The 25,323-nt window shown below is 41.0% G+C and overlaps 1 protein-coding gene across 1 annotated transcript in view; it reads left to right on the forward strand.

Annotated features, from left to right (window-relative positions):
• LOC142140883 (SKA complex subunit 3-like) overlaps positions 1–25,323 on the forward strand; it is a 167,812-nt gene that overhangs the window by 55,220 nt on the left and 87,269 nt on the right. The window contains exons 5-7 of the mRNA XM_075198855.1: positions 15,548–15,617; positions 17,501–17,533; positions 17,616–17,736. Of these exons, the coding sequence (XP_075054956.1) occupies positions 15,548–15,617; positions 17,501–17,533; positions 17,616–17,736 (224 nt within the window). The remainder of the gene's footprint in view (positions 1–15,547; positions 15,618–17,500; positions 17,534–17,615; positions 17,737–25,323) is intronic.

Genomic DNA, 25,323 nt, shown 5'->3' on the forward strand with positions numbered 1-25,323 from the left:
GCATTTCTCCAACTTGGCGAAAAGATGGTGATCACGAAGTTTTTGGAGGACCTGCTTAACATGACACTGATGTAGAGACAATGACTGTGACTATATCAGGATGTCATCCAAAAACACGACAACGAATTGACCGAGAAATTCACGGAGCACTTCATTAATTAAATCTTGAAACAATGCAGGCGTGTTACAAAGACTGAACGGCATGACCAGGTTCTCGTAGTGGCCAGACTGTGTGTTGAATGGCGTTTTCCATTCGTCCCCCTCTCTGATGCGGATAAGGTAATATGCTCTGCAGAGATCAATCTTGGTGAAGTTGGTAGCAGTCTTTAGTTGATCAAAAAGCACAGAGATGAGGGGAAGAGGATAGGTGTTTTCAATCATGATTTGATTAAGACCCCGGTAGTTGATGCAGGGCCGCAATCCACCGTCTTTTTTTGATACAAAGAAGCATCTGGCTCCTACTGGGGATTTAGAAGGCCTAATAAAGCCTTTTTCCAGATTTTCCTCTATGTACTCCTGCATGGCCTTGGTCTCTGAACCAGAGAGAAAATACAACCTCCCTTTGGGTAGTCTAAAACCTGGAATTAAATCGATGGCACAATCAAAGTCACGATGTGGAGGCAGAGAGTCAGTCGCTTTTTAAGAGAACACATCCCGGAACTCATTGTATTGAGGAGGAAGCTGCTCAGACACTGGTTGCAAGATCTGGAGGGGCAAGGTCAAGCAGGACTACGAACAGTAAGGTCTCCATTGAGTAATCGCCCCTTTAACCCAATCCACTAGAGGGTTGTGGAGGGAGAGCCAGGGATGGGCAAAAATTAATGGAACAGATGGGCAATCAATGAGGTAAAATGACAGGGCTTCTGAGTGGAGATCACCCACGCTTAACTGCAGCAGAGGAGTCTTATAAACAATTTTACCACCAGGCAACGGACTACCATCCAGGCCACAAGCAGTGATAGCAGAATCCCAGAGGAATGAGCGAATCTGTTGTCCAGAAAGTGTCAGTGGCACCACTATCTACAAAGGCTGAGACGGCCACAGAACAAGCACCGTGAGTGATGCGTGCAGGAACTAGAACTGCATTTTTGGAGGAGATGATTTGCAGACTTAGGCGAACTTCCCCCTTGTTCACTAGGCATGCTCTTTTCCCGATTTGTTAGGACAGGAGCTGGAAAAGTGTCCCTTGATGCCACAGTAGAGACAGGGGCCTTGAGTCCGTCTTCTATTCTTTTCCTCAGAAGAAAGAAGGTATGCTCCTAATTGCATGGGCTCTTTAGAGTCCATTGACACGGGAACAAAGGCAGATGATAGAGATGGTGCCTCCTTTTCCGCCTTCCTCTTCATGATCCTTCTGTCAATTTTGATGGCGAGTTGCATGAGGGTCTCCAGAGATGTTGGAGAAGGGTGCTGTACAAGAGTGTCCTTGATCTGTTCTGACAGCCTTAGGCGAAACTGGGGTTGGGTACGAACTGATGAAAGTGATGGCACCGGCGACGACAAGCGTGTCGCAAAAATCCAATTTCCAAAATGACTATAAAAACCAAATGCAGACTTGGCATAAAACTGACAATAGAGATCACCGACCTGCTTTTCTTACATTCCGAACTCTGGCAAAGACGGCACTTTCTATGCATGTCAGTTTCCATAGCGACTTCAACTTTTCTCTATTTAAAGCGGCAATGCCAACAGCCAAACTAGGTCATTTAACAGTCTATACAGTTTTACATTACACACGGCTGTTGGCATTGCCAATAAATAAATTAAGTCCTGGCTGTACTCAGCTCCTTCTGAGCCATATCAAGCTATTATTCGGAATTAAGCCACAAGCACATATTTGCAGTTTTATATGCCTAGACATTATCTTGCAGATGACACTGTACCTCTAAGAGACTCCAAAAGTTTCTCAGTCAGTAAACCCTAAAACTATTAAAAGGAAGAAATAGTGGATGATTGCTTCTTGTTGTGTATGATCGCTATTAGACTGGGCTACCAGCCCATCTCCTAATAGACATCTCCTAACTTGTACATTCTGCAGTAATCCTACTTTCACATGAACATGATGCAATAAGTGGTTACTGAGTATTGTTTCATAATATTCTTAGGAACCATTCATATTCACTATATTACCATATTATTTCTGACACAGTTAACACTTGAATAGGATGGTAGTTGGCATGATGACTTTTTTAAAAAAACAACAACTTATTATTAGAAACATCTTTTTTTACAATAAAAAGGCATTACAAAGTCTCGAGAGGTTAATCAGTAACAGATAACACGTGTTTAAACAGTAGAACGCGTAAACACTCTCATATCTCCTTCACATTCGGAACATAATTGTGTATTTATTTAGTACTGTATATTGTTATTTTAACTGTAGGGTATATGGCAAGAGGTAATGGAGGGGGGGGAGACATGAGAGGACCAAAGGAAGGGATGGGGAATTGAGGATTCACGCATCAAATAAGAGAGAACTAAGCTTGTCTAAAAAAAAATAAAGAACACCATTCTATGCCAAAGTTCTACTAGTACTGGAGTAGTGGTTGATTATAATATGAAGCCCATAAGGACCAAACTTTGTAGAAGGAAACAGAGGAGCCCCTCAGCACGCTGGTGATGTGTTCCATCTGGTACGTGTGCCAGATCCGATTGCAGACCATCTGAAGTGTTGGTGATGTGGAGTTTTTCCAAGAGGCCGCTATCTGACACGTGGCAGCACTGATGATGTGCCTAAAGAGCTTGTGAGCAGATTTAGTGAAATCTGGTAAGGGCAGCGGTAATAAAATATGCTTAGGGTCAAGTGGTATGTGTGTATCTACAATTGTAGAGGCTAACGCGAGGACTGCTGTCCAGTTTGGGCGGATCCCAGGACAGTCCCACCATATATGCATAAATGTTCCTGTTTGACCACAGTTTCTCCAGCAGTCAGCGCTGGTCTGTGGGTATATAGTTTGTAGCCTTGAGGGAATATAATACCACCTGTGTAACAGTTTGTTAGCATTTTCTTTGATGCGGACATTTATAGAGCTGCGAGCTTTCCATTCATAAATATCCGACCATTCTTCCTGGTGGCATGATGACTTTTAAATACAGTAAATACAATAATAATTAACTGGTATGGTTTGATTTAAACAGAACATATTCACACAGTTAGCTATCTGATAAATCAGTTTAGGATAACTCTTGCTTTATTTGTACAGCACTATTATATCCAATGAAAATTTTGATTTTCTGAGTTAGTAGAACACAATTTTGTTATCCAACTTATTTCCAGCTCATCTGTGTCCCCAATTTTTAAGCTGGAGGGGACAGAACAACTGATGGCTAATCAGATCATTTTAGTAAATATTATTTCTCCTGCAATCCTTAGTAGCACTGAATATTTACTAACTATAGGCCATGTACACGTCTTGCGCCTCTAGAACTAACCTATCCACATTTACTAATTATTATACAATATATGAAAGATCAGATACCAGGCAGGTGCACATATAGACATTTTCTTAGGGGGGCGCCATCACTTTGATTCATGGGTCCCACCCATCCTTTGCTCCTAGCAGGGGCTGACTGCTTGCGGCCCCACACTTGAGGACCGCCATTAAGCAAGGTCTCAGAGATCAATAATCGCTGAACCCAGTCCCAATTGAGAGTTGCTCTAGGGGACAATTACCAAGCCACCTCTCCTAAACTACTATACAGGTCGTGACAAAGAGAAATTGACATGCTACAAAAGCAACAAACAATTCCAGCAATACAAACAGTTCTAAAACCAACATCACTATGCCCATAACATACCCCCATGACAAACTGGTGGGAAGGGCGGCCCTGCCTCCTTGTGGATGTCTTGAAAGTGTAAGGGGACCATCCGCTGAATATGATGCTCCTGCCCCAATACTCTTCTCTTTTCCATGCTTACCATTCAATTCACGGGACTTATCCAAGTCCCACAAACTTTTCGCAAGACTTCCCAGCCCTAAAGATGAAGTGGGCGAAGCTCCCCACTATAGTCATGTTCCGCTTGCTGACTCTTAATGGTTGGCTGGTGGCAGTGACCTGTTCACTTGTGTGATTAGGAGTTATATAATGAAACAACAGCACAGAGTAGACATTTGAGGTTCCTCTATATGAGACAATACTTCCAACTTGCTTTGGCTTAGTTCCTCTATTGTATATGTTATGTAAAACTGAAATACACATATCATGATACCTCTATGGTATCTAAAATAATAACAAAAGCCCAATGAAGGGCCAATGAGAAGCAGGTTTGCATACAGAGCTGGATTAAGGCTTCGGGGGGCCCGGGGCACTTAAGACAGGGGGGCCCCTAAAATCTAAAATTAAGGGCATAGGGACACATCCTGCATTACATCACCTACAGCCCACAGTATGACACTTACAGCTCTCCCAGAGGGCTCGCTTAGGTTGTCTGCATAAGAAAAATCATTGCTTCCACAAACTAAAATACTGTACATTAAAACAATCACCAAAACACCACATTAAAATGGGTGTTGACACCACACATTAAAACTAGCAATGATATCACACATTAAAAATACCATTGATAACGTACATTAAAACTAGCAATGATACCGCACGCTAAAACTAGCAATGATACCGCACTTTTAAAATAAAATTTATAATGCACATTAAAACTAGCAATGATACCGCAAATTAAAATACCATTGATACCCTCCTACAGACAAAAAAAACCTGCATTGTTGTACACCATTGAACGGTCACCAAAAATTGGGATTGTCCCACTAGAATCACAACATTTCACAGACGTTGCTGCTCTCTCCTACCTGTTCTTCTCACTTTCACCACCTGTGCTGCAGGTTTCTTTAGTTGCGGCTTGTCTGGATCCTGGAATGTTAGAGGCCCTATTTGGAAAAAAAAATGGGTACATTTAGAAAATGACAGCCACCCCGGCGTTAAATCAGTACCACCCATGATTAATAATTAGGCCTTCCTCCAGCCCCAACATTAAAATAATAGTATTCACATTTAATAAATAAACCTATTTCCATCCCTACAAACAGCCCCAGCAATAAATTAATAGTATTTACATTTTAGAAATATACCTATTTCCCGCAACCGTCACTGCCATTAAATAATTCATAGGCACATTTAATAAAGGGACCTCATTCTCCCCAAACTCACCCCCACATTCAGTAGCGCCCAAACCACTCCATTTTTAAATTAATTAATTGTCCCCACTATTGTGCCTCTCTCCCCCCCCCTTTTTCCTCATGCTGTGTCTCTCACCCTTTTTTCTTATACTGTGCCTTTCCCCCCCCTTTTTTCTCATGCTGTGCCTCTCCCCCTTTTTCCTTACTGTGCCTCCCTTCTCCCCCTTTTTTCTTACTGTGCCTCTCTTCTCCCCCTTTTTTCCTTACTGTGCCTCTTCTCCCCCTTTTTTCCTTACTGTGCCTCTTCTCCCCCTTTTTCCTTACTGTGCCTCTCTTCTCCCCCTTTTTCCTTACTGTGCCTCTCTTCTCCCCCTTTTTCCTCCATAGTGTGCTTTTTTTCTCCCCCTTTTTCCTCCATAGTGTGTCTCTCTTCTCCCCCTTTTTCCTTACTGTGCCTCTCTTCTCCCCCTTTTTCCTCAGTAGCGTGCCTCTCTTCTCCCCCTTTTTCCTCAGTAGTGTGCCTCTCTTCTCCCCCTTTTTTCTCCATAGTGTGCCTTTCTTCTTCCCCTTTTTCCTCCATAGTGTGCCTTTCTTCTCCCCCTTTTTCCTCCATAGTGTGCCTCTCTTCTCCCCCTTTTTCCCCCATAGTGTGCCTCTCTTCTCCCCCTTTTTCCCCCATAGTGTGCCTCTCTTCTCCCCCTTTTTCCTCCATAGTGTGCCTCTCTTCTCCCCCTTTTTCCTCAATAGTGTGCCTCTCATCTCCCCCTTTTTCCTCCATTGTGTGCCTTTCTTCTCCCCCTTTTTCCTCCATAGTGTGCCTTTCTTCTACCCCTTTTTCCTCCATAGTGTGCCTCTCTTCTCCCCCTTTTTCCTTACTGTGCCTCTCTTCTCCCCCTTTTTCCTCAGTAGTGTGCCTCTCTTCTCCCCTTTTTCCTTACTGTGCCTCTATTCTCCCCCTTTTTCCTCAGTAGTGTGCCTCTCTTCTCCCCTTTTTCCTCACTGTGCCTCGTTTCTCCCCCTTTTTCCTCAGTAGTGTGCCTCTCTTCTCCCCTTTTTTCTTACTGTGCCTCTCTTCTCCCCCTTTTTCCTCAGTAGTGTGCCTCTCTTCTCCCCCTTTTTCCTCAGTAGTGTGCCTCTCTTCTCCCCTTTTTTTCTCCATAGTGTGCCTTCTCCCCCTTTTTCCTCCATAGTGTGCCTTTCTGCGTTATTCCCTTTTCTTTTTTTTTACTTACCTTTCTTTTAGCTTCTTTCTTCTCTTCTGTATTCTTGGTCCTCTCCGCGCTGCTCCTCACTGAATGACATGCGTGACTTGATGACATCACGCCTGTCATTCAGTGTTAACAGTGCAGAGAGGAGGGAGGAGGAGGGACGCCGGCGCAGCGATCAGGTTAGTGTATCTTTTTTTTGTTTTTTCTTTTTTTTGCTCCCCTGCTCCCCCCACCAACGAAGGGAGCCCTGAACCTGCCTGCCCGCAACCCCCCCCCCCCCCCCCCGCCGCCATTAAAAAAAATAAAAAAATCATCAGAGGTTATGCGCGCAGCGGCGGGGGGCCCTCGGAGAGAGGGGGGCCCGGGGCACGTGCCCCCTGTGCCCCCCCCCCCTTAATCCGGCTATGTTTGCATAGGTACACTTATTGTAGGCATTTGCTGCTGGCACAGGGCATTTAACTCAAGGAATAACTTTCACTTCTGACCTCAACCATGTCTCCAATCTTGGAAAGGAGGAGGTAATGGAAGTAGAGTGATTGAGGAATGATAACATAGATGGAAGATATACAGTAAAGATATAAAGATATACAGTTTAAAAACAGTGGATAACACCTGTCCCAGAATGCCCTTTGTTGATTTTCCTTGGGCGTTGTTATTAAACAGGTCATATACAGCCTGATCATTTCTATACTAGGATATGCTCTCTGTGCTTTAATTTCTTTTATTTGATTTAACTTGCTTAATCCATTATCCAGCTGTAATCACTAAACTTTACTTTATTTTCTAGCAGCTGAGTGGCTTTAACATGACATTTATTTTTTATTCTAAAATAAATTGATCCTATGGACATTAATCACCACTTCTGACCAGTAATAGCCTTCTTATAGTTGTTTGGGATGCCTCCTATTAGCCAGTTCCAGTTTTTAAGAAGAAAGTTGAGGTTTTGCCCATAACAACCAATCAGTTTCTAGCTTTCATATATCTAGTACATTCTAGGAAATTATAGCTAGAATCTGGTTGCTATGGGCAACATCTCCACTTTTCCTTTTTAGAAGGTTTAATACATCTACCCCTGAGACCTATTTCTGAGCCACAACATTCTTTCCCAGATAAGCTGATTCTATATATTTATTGTGCAAACTTTAATAAACAAAATTACAAACAAATACAGTGGATATGAGCAGACAATTGTGCAATGACTTAAGAAGAATGACTTAAGAAACAAGAAGGCTTGTTTCCTTGTTGCCTTAAAATCTGGGTATTCATGTAGTGCTCTAGGTGGTGACCATGGAGCCAATCCATTGGATTTAACTACCCATAAGAAACAAACATGTTTAGAGTAGATAAACATAACAAAACAATGGAGAAAAATAAAAATTGTGGAGAGTAGAACAGTGATGGACAACAGATGGCCCTAGGGCCGCATGCAGCCCTCCGAGCCTTCACCTGCTACCCCAGCTCCTTCCTGTTTTATTGTCAGATTGGTTTGTTATAGCTTGTAACACTTACTGAAATACCTTCTGATTTGTTAATTCATATAGGTATCTAGTTAAAACAATACATTTAATCAAAGAAATAATTACTGAAATTAAGGGTAATGTGAGGCCCTTTTTCGATGTGTATGAGGTTGCCCAAGAACAGTCTTAGCGCTTGCGAAGCCAGTCCTGGGACACTCTATGCAGTGTTCTCCCCAGCACCTATTTCCTGGGTGCTCCACCCGGTTGTTTTTACTTGCCACTTGACTCTTGGAGCCCAACAGAGTCCTGTTATAATATAATAAACCATTGGAGCTTACAGTCTAAATTCCCTAACATACACACGCATGCACACAGACAGACAGAGACTAGGGTCAATTTTGATAGCAGCCAATTAACCTACTAGTATGTTTTTGGAGTGTGGGAGGAAACCGGAGCACCCGGAGGAAACCCATGCAAACACGGGAAGAATATACAAACTCCACACAGATAAGGACATGGACGGGAATTTAACTCATGACCCCAGCGCTGTGAGGCAGAAGTGCTAACCACTTAGCCACCGTGCTGCAAAAAATAATTAACGTTAAAACATAAAAAATAAACTAAAAAAAAAATTAAAAAAGTACATGCAGGAGGCCCCCGGCGATGTCTATCTCCCTAGGATAGCATTTATACTGGCCAGGCTTTGGTGAGCAGGGAGAAGCACTAAATCCCGTGAAAATCCCCTTTTTACAGCATTTAGAGCTTTTCTCCCTTTCATAAATAGGCTCCTTTGAAATATAAGCTCAGGTAAATTTCTGCAGGCATCCATCGACCAGCACAGGAGACATAACAGCTGCCTGGAATTTTCTTCTCCGCCAGACTTATTGTTTAAGGCATGAAGAAATTTATTGCCCTGACATTTCTAGCACTGCACAATCATTTGCACTGACTTGTTTTTACGGTTCAGTGCAATTTGTATTATTTTACAGTGCAGGATGCATACTACTTGCTACATGTACTATATATACGTCCCAATATTTACCTTTCCTAAATCAGTACACAGCCACAACGCCACCAAAAGGTGGCGTGGCTTTGTCACGATGGGACATATACACCTCACAATGGGGACATGTCTAGCTCTTCTGAAGTGCTAGGCCACTGCCACAAGCCTTGGATTTCCACACGAGGTAGAGACAATTGTTTATGAAGCATGCAGAACCCGTTCAACATGGTGAGTGGGGATATACCTCCAACTTTCGTTCCCCCTTTTCAAGGTTTGCAAATCAGGTCAATCGTATTGAAATTGGGACATTTGGGAAGTATGCATTATCGAACTCGCAGTTTGTGGCTTCCTGCTTACCTAGATTCTAGTCCTCACACTATGACACTGTCTTGGTCACATGCAGCCTTGCCCCATACTTGCCTACTCTCCCAGAACGTCCAGGAGACTCCCACTCTCCTGGATCTAACCTTTCTTCTTTTAAAAGAGGCAAGGCTGGGGCCTTGATAACACAATTCTCATCATCAAGCATCGCCAGGAGGATCTTGCTGACGCTATGTAGTCTGGCATGGCCAGCATACATAGCGTCATCAATGCATCATAATGACCCTGCCCACCAGTGGGGGCAGGGCCATTATGATGCAAATTGTGTTGTAACACGCCCCCTACTTTGAACCTCCCAGAGAGTTCCAGGTCTAGAAAGTAGTTGCCCTCACTAACAATTTCAGGAGTGGACACGTCACTACCTCCCACAAGATCAGCACTCTGTGCTGAGCAAAACTTTCTTTAGATGATCTGATTGGCTAAATACTTGTGGCCATATCGGGCTAGAGTGAATATAAATAGGTGCTCTGACCCTAGCCAAACACATCTTAAAAATAAAGAGTACATTAACATTTTTTTAAGCAATTTATAATAAAACCCTCTCAGTGCAAACTCCATTGGTTTCAATAAAATTTGCCCTTGAGTTCAATGTTTCCAATCTGATCCAGCACAATTTTATAGGATTTAAACGGCCAAAAAAACAGTATATATATATATATATATATATAATATATATATATATTGTGGCAAGAGCCCGCTACTGCAGAAGCACACGCGAACAACTTCTTCCTTTTTATGTAGTTTTATTGTCAGGATGGTAAAATGTTTTGACACCGTACAGATTTCACAGCAATTCTTGGAGACCCTAAACGCTAGCTAGACATAGCTCAGCTCTCTCAAGACCAGCCAGCTTCCCCAGCGTTGGTCTCAGTACACAAATGATACAAACAAGCTTTTATGCATGATACTCCTCCCCCAGCCCTAGCTTGATGGGCAGGTGACACTCTCACCTTACCTTTAAGAGAAAACGCCCATCACTGGCTCTGGTTTGCACTAACAGACACACCCTGTCTGTTTGCTGATAGGAAATCATGTAAGTTAACAAACTTTAAACTATACATAAGTCTTTACTTGGTTTAACCTGAATCTAAGTGCATAACTGCGCCAATGTCTTACTTTGCTTGTATGTTTTCTCTGCATCTTGTCAGATAAATGCCTAGCTTTGTTACAATATATATATATATATATATATATATATATATATTGTGACAAAGTAAGGTGTTTGCGACGGGCTTTTAATAGAGGAGACAAGTATTTAGCTGACAATCTGCAGAGAAAGGCTGCAAATAGAGTTACACATTTGTAAAGTAGTTCACCTAAGTTAAAGAGATACAGCAGCCTGACAGCGTGTCTGCAATCAAACAGGGCACCTGCAAATAACTATGTGGAAGGAGTGTAGACTATTTAAACTTGTTTGTTTCATTGCTCGGTTGTTACCAATGCTAGATAGTGGCCGGTGGCTAGGGAGTTGGTTTCTGGCTGTCTAGCGTTAGGGTCACAAGAAAGAGTGTGGAACTCTATGCTGTAAACTTACTTTACCATCCTGACAATAAAAGCAAAGTTATAAAGCAAGAAGGTGCTCTTGAGTGCATATGTCACAAACCTCCCTGCTCACACACTTGTGCTTCTGATTCCTTCTGTCTCTGTGTTAGATCAGCACTTCCTGGTTTGGGTGGTCACGTGATTGTGGCTGGGAGGAGGCATATTCTGCAGTGTATATAAAGCTCACTCTCACACTCTAACAGTGTCAGAGCAACAGGTTTCCATACCCAGACTGACTCCCTGTTATGCTGTATTGCTACTGACCTTGGTTCGTTACAGTATCACCCGAAGTGTGCCCGTGTCACAAGTGGTGTTCGAAGTGGGATGCTTAGGGAAGCAAGTTTCCGCTACTTAATCTGTGTAGACATTGACATGGAGGAAGTTTTGAGAGTCCTTGTTTGGACAGCAAGAGCAGCAAGCTCAGGTGCTACGAATTGCAGAGGCACAGGAGGAAAATATCAGGCTCACGAATGGTGCTATGACAAAGACAAAAATGTAAAAAAAAAAATGGCTGCAGCCAGAGGAGAATTCTCCTATTCAGATTAATGAAGTTCTGGCAATAGATCACTGTATCCGGGGGCTTGACTGCAGTCTGCAAAAATGGGTGCTACAATCAGACCCACAAACATGAACAACTTCCCACAGTGATAGAGGGGTTTTGTGCATTACAGCAAATGACCAAAGCACCTTTGTTTGTGCCACAGCCAATGTTACATCAAAAGCCAGGTTTCACAATCCTTGGTACAGGGCCCAATGCTGCTGACAGAGGGTCGGTTACAAAGGTATCTAATCGTGTGTCCTAAACTACCGGAACCCATGCACTGTTCTGTTGCAAATGTTGGGCCTTCTTATCCAAGCTGTTATACCATGAGTCTGCAATCAAGCAGCACCTGCAACGAGCTCCCTTTTAAAGGCGAGGTGGGAGTATCATCTGCCCATCAAGTTAGGGCTGTGGGAGAAGTGTAAGCTATTTAAACCTATCTGTTTCATTGTGTCAGTTGTGACCGATGCCAGATAGTGGCCGGTGGCCAGGGAGTTGGTCTCTATCTATCTAGCGTTAGCGTCACAAGAAAGAGTATGGAACTCTATGCTGTCAATTTACTTTACCATCCTGCCAAAAAAAACAAAGTTAAAAAGCAAGAAAGTGCTTGTGTGTGCATCACTGAAGTGTGCCGCTGACACTATATATATGCTATATGAACATAAGTATTTGGCCACACCTGCTAATTATTGAATTGAGGTGTTTCAATCAGACCCGTTGCCAGAGGTGTTTAATATCAAGCACCTAGCCATGCAGTCTACATTTGCAAACATTTGTGACACTAAATGGGTCGTTCTAAAGAGCTCAGTGACTTCAAGCGTGGTACTGTGATAGGATGCCACCTTTGCAATAAGAAGATTCATGAAATTTCACCCTACTGGATATTCCATGGTCAACTGTAAATGATATTATTAGAAAATGGAAGCATTTTGGAACAACAGCAACTTCGCCATGCAACGGAAGGCCATGTAAAATCACAGAGCGGGGTCATTGATTGCTAAGGCGCTTGATGCGTAAAAGTTGCCAATGCTCTGCTGATTCCATAGATGAAGAGTTCTGAACTTCCACTGGCATTAATGTAAGCACTGATGTAAAAACTGTGTGATGCGAGCATATTAGAATGGGTTTCCATGGGCCGAACAGCTGCATGCAAGCCTCACATCAGCAAGACCAATGGCAAGCGTCAGATCGAGTTTTGTAAATCACACCGGCACTGGACTGTGGAGCAGTGGAAACGTGTTCTGTGGAGTGACGGTTCACGCTTCTCTGTTTGGCAGTCAGATGGGTGAGTCTCGGTTTGGCGGATGCCGGGAGAATGTTACTTGCCTGACTGCATTATGCCAACTGTGAAGTTTGGTGGAGGAGGGATAATGATATGGGGCTGTTTTTCAGGGTTTAGGTTAGCCCCTTGTCTCCAGTGAAGGGCAATTTTAATGCTATGTTTTAAACTTTGTGGCCACAAAGGAAGGCCCTTTTCTATTCAAACATGACTATGCCCCGATGCACAAAGAAAGAACTGCAAAGACATGGTTTGATGAGTATGGTGTGGAAGAACTTGACTGGCCCAGACAGAGCCCTGACACCATCGAACACCTTTTGGAAGAACTGGAATAGAGATTGTGAGCCAGGCCTTCTCATCCAACATCAGTGTCTGACCTCATAAATACTCTACAGAATGAATAGAAAAAATTCCCACAGAAGCACTCCAACATCTTGTGGAAAGTCTTCCAAGAAGAGTGGATGCTGTTATCACTGCAAAAGGGGACCAACTCCATATTAAATAAACTTCAGTGTCACGGGCACCAGGAGTCTTTGCCCAGGACATCACCAGATGATGGACTTACCAGAGTGATATAGTTGGTACTATGGTTCTCTGGTAGCAGGGTGACAACGGAACAGGAGAAACAGCAGATGGTGAGAGAATGCTCGAGGAAAGTCTATGACTAGCAGCAACTGGTAATGAGTAGATGAATGTACACGAGGAACCAGATGGACAAGGGAACGTGAGGAAAGTCAGTGGTCTGCGTATAGCAAGTTGTACCACTGCTATAGTGAGGAGGAATGTCCAGGAGTAGCGAGGAGGTAGTGAGAGTCAGCGGTCTGCGTATAGCAAGTTGTACCGCTGTCAATAGTGAAGTAACGGAATCCAGGTGAAAGTAGGTAACGGGGAAGTCAGTGGTCTGCGTATAGCAAGTTGTACCACTGCTTATGTGAGAGGATACTTGAAGCTGGTGACACAGGGAACAGGAGTCAGTGGTCTGCGTCAGCAAGTTGTACCACTGCTATATATATGTGAGGAGGGGCACGAGGAGATGAATGTAAAGCAGAGTATACACGGGGCACACAGAACTTGATCCCACGATGATATCCACATTACAACGATAACTGACAAGCACTGCTTGAAATATACAAAGTCACAATAGCTATCCCGGCAATAGCAAACAAAGTCAATGGTAACAATAGCTTCAATGGATAGGAGGCTCCTGAGGAGAACACAACTCAGTCCAGATGGATATGCAATACATAAGCAAAGTCAATGGAAGGTATGCATACCGCGGTTCAGGAGAGCAGGCTGTCAGAGAGACGTGCAGGGATACCTGAACGGCTGAACGCCGGCAGGAGGAGAGACCACTGGAGGGTGGAAGCGGTAATCAGGTTGGTGCAGCGCACGGCAGGTAATCCAGAATCAATGAAGCAATACTCAGGAAGCAGTAGTAAGTGGAACTGGAAACATGAAGAACACGGGAGAGTGGAGGTTGTCTGGTATCCAGTAGTAGAGGTGGAGGCAGCGGAGAGCTGACACGATAACCCCTGGAGAGATGAGACGATCAGGAACTCTGTAGTAGTAACGGAGGCAGCGGATAGGAATCAGCTGAGTGCAGGTACGATGAACACAGCAGAGTTTGAAGTGAGCAGGAACTCTGTAGTAGTAACGGAGGCAGCAGATAGGAATCAGCTGAGTGCAGGTACGATGAACACAGAAGAGTTGAAGTGAACAGGAACTCTGTAGTAGTAACGGAGGCAGCGGATAGGAATCGGCTGAATGCAGGTACGATGAACACAGGAGAGTTGAAGTGGTCTGGAAACCACAATAGCAGTCAACAGGAATCAGCAGGAGCTGAATACACGAGGAACACAGGAACACCTTCAGAGGCACATGGGGGAATGAGACTCCAAGATCAGGCAACCAGGTGAAGATCACAGGTGGTTTAAATAGGGAGGGTTGCCTGATCATCCAATCAATTAAAAGCAACAGATACTGAAGGCTTGATAAGGGCTGCACATGCGCAGACCCTCAGGATGGCGGATGGCCACGGTTCCTGAATACATGGGAAATGGCACTCACAGTCCGGTGAGTGACATTCAGACCCTGATGAAGTCATCAAAATAAAACATAGTGGTAGGTTAATTGGCAGCTAACAAATTGACCCTAGTCTGTGTATCTGTCTGTGTGTGTGCGTGTTGGGGAATTTAGACTGTAAGCTCCAATGGGGCAGGGACTGATGTGAGTGAGTTCTCTGTACAGCGCTGCAAAATTAGTGGCGCGCTATAAATAAATGTTGATGATGATGATAATAAGACCCAATTGACCCTTTAAATTTGTCCAAAAAGCATAAAAACGGGTTCGAGTAGTCCGTGCCCCTCAGTACCCACTGAGTATTCACTGGGCCCTAGGTAGAAGACTAGGTTGCCTATTGGTTGGCCCGGCTCGGATAGACTACATTGTCATGAACACCTGGTGAGCCCACAAAATGGCATCCTCCATTGTACTTATACGACAGTTCTATTCAAGTCATCTATATACATCAAATTAGTTTTACGTTTTAAATTTTTTTTTTAACTGTTTATGGGGGTATACCGTTTTTTATTTTACATGTATTTTTTACATGTATTGCCATTTTTTAAATCTTGGGATTTATGTCAACATTTTCAATGTGACTTTAGAACCCTGTCCACATTTTACATATCAACAGTTTAACTGAACATGTACACATTATGACTGTCGATCTTATATCTGTGTCGACAATATGACTGTCAACATTATGGTGTACACATTTTGTCTCTTGACTTTTCATACCCAATCAACATCCATCCGCCTCTAGTCCAATCAGTTAGTCTTCTCTTATGTACTAAATGAAAAGACCATTTGAGGTTAAGATGGCTCATTTATTCCCTTGTCAGAATAATACATGTTGAAAGCAAAACACACCCATGATTATAATATATAAACAATGAGTTTATCATGCTGTAGTTTATTTAATCGTTGTTTTCTTTTATTATAGAGATCAGATATTGCGAGAGATGTCGGATGTTTAAACCCAACCAGTGCTACCATTGTCCAGTCTGTGATGTGTAAGTAAACATATTGTCTGAATAGCTATCCATATTTATACAGAGATATATATATATATAGACAGATGAGCGGAGTTTCCTTCCGTAATTTCAGGCAATGTGCGCAGCTGGACATAGCGGTGATGTCCGCGCGGTACATCGCGGCCACTGAATCTCCTAAGAAAAAGTCTACATCCCTTTATTGAAATTGCAGATATTTGTGATATAAAGCTTGAAATCAAGATAAATCATATTAGATTTTTTTCACCTTTAATGTGACATTGCAACCAAAAAACATCAAGTGAAAAACAAAGACAATTTGTATAAAATAATAAGTGGAAAAAAATACAATACCCCGGTTGCATAAGTGTACACACCCTTTCATAATGCGGCTGCAGCTGTGAGTTTTGTTCAGAATTAACCAATCACATTCAAGATTAGCTTACAGCTGCAAGAAATCAAAGTGACTGTGAGTAACCTGAAAAAAAGATCAGCTGCTACTATAGGATTTCCTTGCGGTTTTCCTAGTTGCATCCTACTGAGATAGCCATGGTTCACAAGGAGCTTTAAAAACATCTACGGCATCTCATTGTTGGAAGATACCAATCTGGAGAGGGATATTAAAGGCACTACATGTACCATGGTACACTGTGAAGACAATCAAGTAGAGAAAATGTGGCACAACATTTTCAAGGTCAAGATTTAATTGGCTGCTATCAAAATTTACCCTACTCTGATGTCTCTCTGTCTGTGTGTGTGTGTGTGTGTGCATGTTAGGGAATTTAGACTGTAAGCGTCAATGGGGCAGGGACTGATGTGAATGAGTTCGCTGTACAGCGCTGCGGAATCAGTGGCGCTATATAAATAAATGGTGATGATAATGATGATTTCCCTCGAAAAATGATGACGGAACAAGGAGAAAACTCATCATGAAGGCTACAGCAACATCAAAGGGACTACAGGAATTTCTGTCAGGAACTGTTCACTTTCTTCTTGCGACAACAACATTTTTAAATAAAAAATATACATTCAATCATGCCAACTATGATCTCTGATGAGATCAATGTTGAACTTTTTGGCCATAATTCTAAAAGATGTTTGGTGCAAAGACAACAAAGCTCATAACCCAAAGAACACCATGCCATCTATGAAGCATTGCGGTGGCAGCATCATGCTTTGGAGCTGCTTCACTTCTGGAACATGGGCTCTAGTCAGGATAGAGGGCATATTGAATAGCTCCAAATTATTAAGATATTTTGGCATTAAACCTGCTGGTCTCTGTAAGAAAGCTGAATATTAAGAGGGATTTCACCTTCCAACAGGATAACTATCCAAAGCAGACATCCTGGACAACGAAGAAATGTCTTCAGAAAAGGAAGATCACAGTCTTGTAGTTGCCCAGACCTCAATATCATTGACAACCTGTGGAATGATGTAAAGAGGGCTGTGCACAGGAGATCCCCTCACAATTTGATGGATCTTGACCATTGTTGCAGGGAACAATGGATAGATTTGCAAAGTCTGCTTTAATAAAAACAAAATGGGCTTTCAAAATTATTAGTTTAGGGGTATGCACACTGTGCAGCCAGGGTTGTGTATATTTAGATTTTTTTTTTTATTTTCACTTTTTTTTTTCTAAAATTGTTTATTTTATATTTCCCTTGAATTTTGTTGTTTCTAAGGTCAAAATAAAGGTAGAATATGGTCTGACATTATGTATCTTGATTTCAGACTTTACATCACATTACAAACACCTGCAATTTAAATAAGGGTATGTGTGTGGAATTCATTTTTCTTTGTAGGAAACAAATGCTGATTGGTTGCTGCATTTCTGCACTTTGTTAGTAATTTAGTTTTAATTTTAGGCATATTAATAATCATTTTTTATGATTTTTGTTTTCCAGGTGTGTGTTGAAGAGGGATCATCACTGCCCCTGGTATATGTACTTTAGAAACTCTCAACTTGCCTGATGTACTTTATATTTTGTTAACTGAAAAAATGTCTTGTTTTAATTACAGGGTGAATAACTGTGTGGGATTTTCCAATTATAAATTCTTCCTGCTGTTTTTATTGTACTCCTCTATATATTGCCTTTTCATTTCTGGTACTGTTCTCCAATATTTCATGAGATTTTGGACGGTAAGATTTTTATTTTATTTTCTACTGTGATGTATATGTATGTAGGTTGCATTGACCTATTAGTTGTTGCTATGATTCTTAACCAACGTTCCTGTTTTCAGAACAGATAGTAATACATAGTCTATGTCATTGCTGGGCAACCACCAACACTTCAGGAGCTGCATGGGATGGCCTTCTAACCTTAATCTCAGTAATAATTTTAAATAATACATTTATTCAAAGAAAGAGACACCTATCTGTAATAAAATATCAGCAGCATTTTATTAAATGTCACAAGATATAACAAACACATCTGACAATAAAGCAGTAAGGCGTTGGGGGCAGCATGTGAAGGGTATGTAGCAGTCTAGGTCACAATTTAACAAAACTTTATATTCAAGTTCCCATATATAAAATCTACTAATCATATTCACAATTATAAATGTAAAAGTTCCCATAGCTTGACAGAATTTGAGATATTTTGCTGCCGTATGCAACAATACCGACATTGATATACGCCAACTGACCTGGTGTGTGTGTATGTGTGTGTGTGTGTGTGTGTGTGTGTGTGCGTGCATCTGTCCAATACCACTGCAATATAAGTTAATTGAACAAGTTGGTAAATCCGATTGGAAGATGAACACTTTTGTATGTTTTCATCTTACAACTGTACTAATGGGTCTCATTACCGATAGAAGTGATCTGATTGCACGCCCTGAGGGGCTGAATTGGTTTTCATCTATACACGCTTATTACTTTTCTTCGTATACAACTCAACATTAATTCTAACATTATACCAGTTGGTATTCAACTACAAGTACAAGCATTGCCTGCCAGCCAACTTACACAAACCCATGGAACCAGCACATCCTTGATACATGGCTTCAACAACTTACTGACCTGACCTGGTCCACTACCTATGTGGAATATAAAGTTGACCAAAGAAAGTACAGGAGATATATATATATATCAGCCAGATGCAGGTGGCTTGCTTTAGGTAGGTGGCACTGGACTTGAGCGTATTGTACGCAAAATCACTCTGTGCATGCCCAGAACAGGAACACACGTCCGTGAATGTGTCCGCACCGTCCTCCAATGCAAAAGACACTAACTTCAGCCTAGGATTTCGGGGAGTGACCACGGGGGGAAGGGGCGTTTTGTTGTAGACAATGTACAGTAGAGGAGAGCCAAACTCGAGCGCACATAGCCACGTCCGAATTAAGCTCTGAGTGTCTTAAAGTTACTTGTTTTTCTGACGTATCTCTTGCTCTAGATACGGCAGAAAGACAAGTAACTTTACTGTTTAATCATTAATGTCATTATTATTACTAACAGGTGGCACTAATTATACACATACACACACATATATATATATATATATATATATATATATATATATATATATATATATATGAGACAATCTGTTTTTCAGAAACATTTACAGCATTTCAGTCCTTAAAGGAGAAAGATGGATATATAAAAACAGACACTACCATCCAAATTACTGCCAAGGTGCTCATCCAGGAAGATATGTTATGCAATCCATAATAAATATGTCAGCAAAGGAAGTCGTTCATTGGTCTTTACATCTCAAGTTTTAAAAAGTAAAGAAACAGCTTAGGTTTTAATTGGATATCACCAGTAGGTAACATTTCGGAGAGAACTTCTCAAACCACATAATCTATCATGTTTTCCCTGCTATTAAGTGTAAGCCACATGAGCTATAGGCTGTATAAGCAGGTTCAGGTACAGGATGACAACTTATAATACAGTATATACACTATATGGACAAAAGTATTTGGCCACACCTGTTAATTATTGAATTGAGGTGTTTCAAGCAGACCCGTTGCCAGAGGTGTTTAAAAGCACCTAGCCATGCAGTCTCTATGTGAAAACATTTTTGATACAAAATGGATCGTTCTGAAGAGCTCAGTGACAATAAGCGTGGTACTGTGACTGCATTATGCCAACTGTGAAGTGTGGTGGAGGAGGGCTAATGGTATGGAAAATATATAGCTCCTGCTCCAGAGATAATAAAAATGTTTATATATATGTGCAAAACTATATCGGTCGCTAGCCCAAATGAGGTTGCTAATCTCAAAAAATGTGTACCAAAATATATCAAGAGATGGGATTCGCCATGATAATAGAAAAATACACACAGATGGCGGATAACGTTTTTCTTCAGTTTAATTACCTTCAAAGTGGTATACATGAATAATAATATATTTGCTACCAATTGGAAATAAAAGTTAGAAAACATATAAATGTTCAATCATATAAATGTTGTGTGTCTGGCCAGTACACTAAATATATGTTATACTCATTGAGTTTATATATTCAAAAAGTGACAAATGAAAAAAATATCCGGATAATCACAAAAAAATATGTGAGGTAAGATATAGCGGAGAGAGTGTACAAGGATGTTTGATAGTCTTATCTTGACACTATATTCTCTCTATAAAGATACTAATAAGATGTCTGGTTGGAGCTCAATTGGTAAAAAATAAAGCATAAAAAATGAAAACTAAAAACATAGTATAAAAAATAGACACTATGTGCCTCTTGCTGCAGTATCCGCGTATTATCTTCTCTCCTTCAATGATATCGGAAAAACGCTATTTAAGCTGCTGAAATGGTGATGAGCTGCATTATTTTCACTCTACTCCACAGCGTGGTGAAATATCCACACAGACCCCCACGAAACGGCCTGACAGAAAGGCGGAACCACAGTAGATCCACGTTGCAACAGCCGGATGCCTGTTCCGCTCAAGGTGATCTTAGTATGCGTCCAGATCCGATGTTATGTTGCAAAACCAATTAGTGAACAGAATGTCCCAGTGACACTATGTGTCCAATGTTCCGTAATCTGGATGTGAGACCAAACATACAAGCTGGGCAGGATGTGATATATATAGTAAAATTGGGTCCCGTGTGGTCTGATCAAATGGTCAAATTCTCAAAATACCTGTGAGGTACACTTATGTGTGGAGATTCGGTGATAGTACCCAAATGAAGGAAAAGTTGGTGGATAATAGTCCACTAAGTAGATTCATAATTCCAAAGTTGAAAAGAGAGTCTTCATTCACCATCTAACGCATTTCGTTAGCTCTGAGGCCAACTTTTTCAAAGATAGTCTGTAGGTGTTTCTGTTGGTATTTATAGAGGAGCCTGCTTGCATTAATTGAGAACTAATGTTTCCAATTATCAGCTTGATTTCGTTTTGTACATTATATGTGTTTAAAGGACTCTCCATTTGAGATATCTTAATATGCATGTGTATCTTTTATTTGAAGCTTAAAATCAATGTGGTCTGAGATCCAATATATTCAGACTAATAGAATTTATATATATCTATTTAAAAGTATCACATAGGAATTTCACATAAAAATTTCACATAAATATTTTCTTATATCGGCTGAAGAGAAAAGTAGAGCTACAATCAGTTCTATAATTTATACTATTTGTATAAATCTCAGAAATTTTCATTTTTCATATAAATTACTAAAAAGTAATTTATATGAAAAATGAAAAATTCATAAATCGCTTACCTCACCTCCAGAACGGCCTATAGTTTCCGGTATTGGATCACTAAGTACAAATTTATCACATTATGTGAATTCTCATTTACAGGAATTTGTTGTATCCCTACAATCTTATATTAAAGACACAACACATCTTTTAAGAATTTTGAAAGACATATCATGGAAATCATCATATTATTTTGTTACATTAGATGTTACCGCTCTTTATACAAATATTCCCCATAAGAAATGTATAGAAGTCATTCAAGAGTGTTTACACAATAGTAAGATGGAGAGGGCACAACAGAAATTTATTGTAGATTCTATAACATACATTTTATCTCACAATCATTTTATTTTCAATTCAGAATATTATTTACAGATCACTGGAACGGCCATGGGCACGAGGTTCGCGCCCAGCTATGCCAACATATATATGGGACATTTCGAATCCAGATATGTGTGGAATAGTATATATGGGGTGAACCTTGTGTACTATGGCCTTTATATAGATGACCTTATTATAATTTGGGATGGAGAAATAGATACTATTAATGAATTTTTTACACATCTCAATCACAATGACTACAATTTATCATTCACAGGGAACTGGAGTAATGAATCAGTACACTTTTTGGATCTCACACTTCTGATACAAGATTGTAAGATTATAACGGAAAACTATCAGAAACCAGTAGATACAAATAATTACATAGAATTCAACAGTGGACACTATACTATAGACCATGGTTAGAGAACATTCTGTGTAAGATAAGACTATCAAACATCCTTGAACACTCTCTCCGCTATCTCTTACCTCACATATTATTTTGTGATTATCCGGATATTTTTTTCATTTGTCACATTTTGAATATATAAACTCAATGAGTATAACATATATTTAATGTACTGGCCAGACACACAATATCTATATGATTGAACATTTGTATGTGTCCTAACATATATATATCGAATTGGTAGCAAATATATTATTATTCATGTATACCACTTTGAAGGTAATTAAACTGAAGTAAAACGTTATTCGCCATCTGTGTGTATTTTTCTGGTGCTACTATATCGTGGCGCATAACATCTCTTGATATATTTTGGATAATGGTATGGGGCTGTTTTTCAGGGTTTGGGCTAGGCTAAGTCATTTTGAACAATGCTATGCTTCTAACTTTGTGACAACAGTTTGGGAAAGGCCCTTTTCTATTCCAACATGACTGTGCCCCAGTGCACAAAACAAGGACTACAAAGACATGGCTTGTTAGAGATAGGGACATGGTTTATCGCCATATTTCATCTCTGCAAATTTGTGCTTCGATTTAGCCCAATGATCCGTAACTGCAGGGATTACAGTGATACCCTGCAAAAGTGCCCTTTTAACTGAAGACTTATGCATGGCCATTCGCTCACGTAAAGTGTGTTCTGTTTTGCCTATATAAACTTATCAGCATGAACATGTAATCACAAATACTATAAAAGTAGTTGCACACTGTCGAAGTTGTATAATTGGATGAACAAAAAGTATATTGGTTAATATTGTTTTATCGTGCGATTGCACTCAGCATGCCACGCTACACGGGGCATGGCACTTTCACGCGGTAAAATACGCACACACTGGCACTACAACATTTGGTTATTTATGTATTTCATATTTATTAAAGGTTCCAATCCACATTCATTTATTAGTAAAATGTATTAGATTGTATATTTATTTATATATAAAACTGTAGTAAAGGTTTTTATGGTTCAGGTGTTTTAAAAGATAAAGAGTTTGGTCTTATATTAAAGCTTATTTCACCAGCATTAACCCGGTGTGGACGGAATAGCGATCGCATCTAGCGATCGCAAGATACAAGCAATATGAGATTAATGCTCTTAAATACTTTTATGTGGGTCAGTTTGAACTGGTCATTCAGAGTCAAATCATGGGAACAATAGGGTGGGGGATGTTCCCCTCACCCTCTGTAAGGATCAAATGAACTGACCTATAACTTGCAAGGAACTGGAATGCCATTAACCCCCGGACCAATGAAGACCTCACTAAGAGTTGTAATCTGTACAAGTATATACAAGCATGTTGGCTTTTGTCCTCTCTCTTTCTTTTGGAAACTGGAAATGTGACCGCATGGCTACAGTCATTGAACCTGAATGAAACCTATACGAAAGATGTAATGTATTCAGTGTTTTATACTTTCCTGATTTAATGTAACATCTTTAATAGGTATTGTCGTGAACATAGAGAGCTTGCAGTTATTTATAAGGGATAATTCATAAATGTAGTGTAAATAGGTTGTATCACATGAATCCATTGATAAGTTAGTGTGACATTGTTCTCTTAGAAGCTGTTAGATCAAAGGGTTTTGTGTATGTTAAACCACCCAGAGGGGGCTGGTAGATAAGAATAGCACCTTATACCATTTATGGCAGGACGCAAATGTGAAAGCCTTTGAGGATATCTCTTGCAAGACAATGAAATCTAACACAAGTTTGGGAGGCCCCAGACATGCCGACTGCAGAGACAGAGTTGTATGGTAATGACAGATTCAAGCTGAATAAGGTCACAGGAAGGGGGGGCTGTGGGCCCTGTAGCTTGGTTTTAAAACTGTACTGAAAATGTAACTCCTGGTTCACTCTGAGGGAGTCAATTCGATATTGAAGAGGTCCCATTTTTCCTGCTTCTCCCAGCAACAGAACCTTGATTATAAGTGAGGTATCAATTCTGTGTTTTATCCTTTTTATTTTATAAGAAACAATTGCATTATATTTGTATGTTGTTTATTATCTTTTTATCTTAAGCATTGTGGATGTATTTTCCATATTAAATTACACTTAATAAGTTCTAGTCTCTGTGTTCTTACGAATTCACGCGACAGTTTGGTCCAGACGCTACCTAATGGAAACTGTGCAAACCTTGTGGTTTATGTGAACTCTGATTAAAGTAAATTGTGCTAGATTAATGCTAGGGAGAACCGAAGGCTTCCTAAATAAGAGTGTCAGCTCTTGTCCGAAAAACCTTGGTGGTGGTAATTAGTATCGCAAAGCTAGTGTGTGGCATAGATAGGGAAGGATTTAATCATTTTAGACAGACCAGGTGGTTGTTGTTTGGTTAACCCTGTGTCACATACAGGGCTGCCAAGAAGAATTCAGGGCCCGGGTACAACAAATTCATGGGGCCCCCCTCATAGTGAAGTAAGCCCCAAAATTTTTTTGCGCCGCCTTACGGCGGCGCAAAAAAGATTAAGTATATGGTCATATATTCAGGGGCGTGGCTAGCCAAACGGCAGTGCAAAAATTTTGGGAGGTGCGGTCATGCATTTGGGGGCGTGGCAAACGTGCCATTGGGGCGTGGCTAACATAAAAACCACTAGGCTCTCAATTCGCCGGAGCGTCACATATGTTTAAGCACTCCTGACTTTCAGGACATCTACCACCACAGGGTAGTATACAAACAATGCAGTGTGTACACAAACAGTTCAGTCTTGGCCTACACCTTACATTGGACACAACATTCACCAAAAATTGGTATTGTCCCTACTAGAATCACAACATTTCACACACTGTGCTGCTCTCTCCTACCTGTTCTTCTCACTTTCTCCACCTGTGGCTGCTGCTTTCTTTAGTTGTGGCTTGTCCGGATCCAGAAATGTTGAAGGACCTATTTTGAAAAAAAAATGGCTACATTTAGAAAATTACAGCCAGCCCCAGCGTTAAATCAATAGCACCCACGATTAATAATTAGGCCTTCCTCCAGCTCCAATATTACAATAATGTGCCCCTTCATCATCGCCATGCCTTATGATCACACTGTGCCCTCCATGCTGTTTTTGCCCCCTTCATCTGGCTCCCCTTCATCAGACTATACTATGCTGCTCCCCCCCTTTTTCAATCCCACTGTGCCATGCCTCCCCCCCCCCTTTGTAACCCCACTGTGTCATGCTGCCCACCATTTTTTAACCCCACTGTGCCATGCTGACCCCTGTTTATTAACCCCACTGTGCCATACTGCCCCGTTTTTTAACCCATCTGTGCCCCTCTCATTTTTTCACCCCCTCTGTCATGCTGCTTTCCCATTTTT

This window comes from Mixophyes fleayi, chromosome 2 (assembly GCF_038048845.1).
Source record: "Mixophyes fleayi isolate aMixFle1 chromosome 2, aMixFle1.hap1, whole genome shotgun sequence".
Classification (NCBI taxonomy): Eukaryota; Metazoa; Chordata; class Amphibia; order Anura; family Limnodynastidae; genus Mixophyes; species Mixophyes fleayi.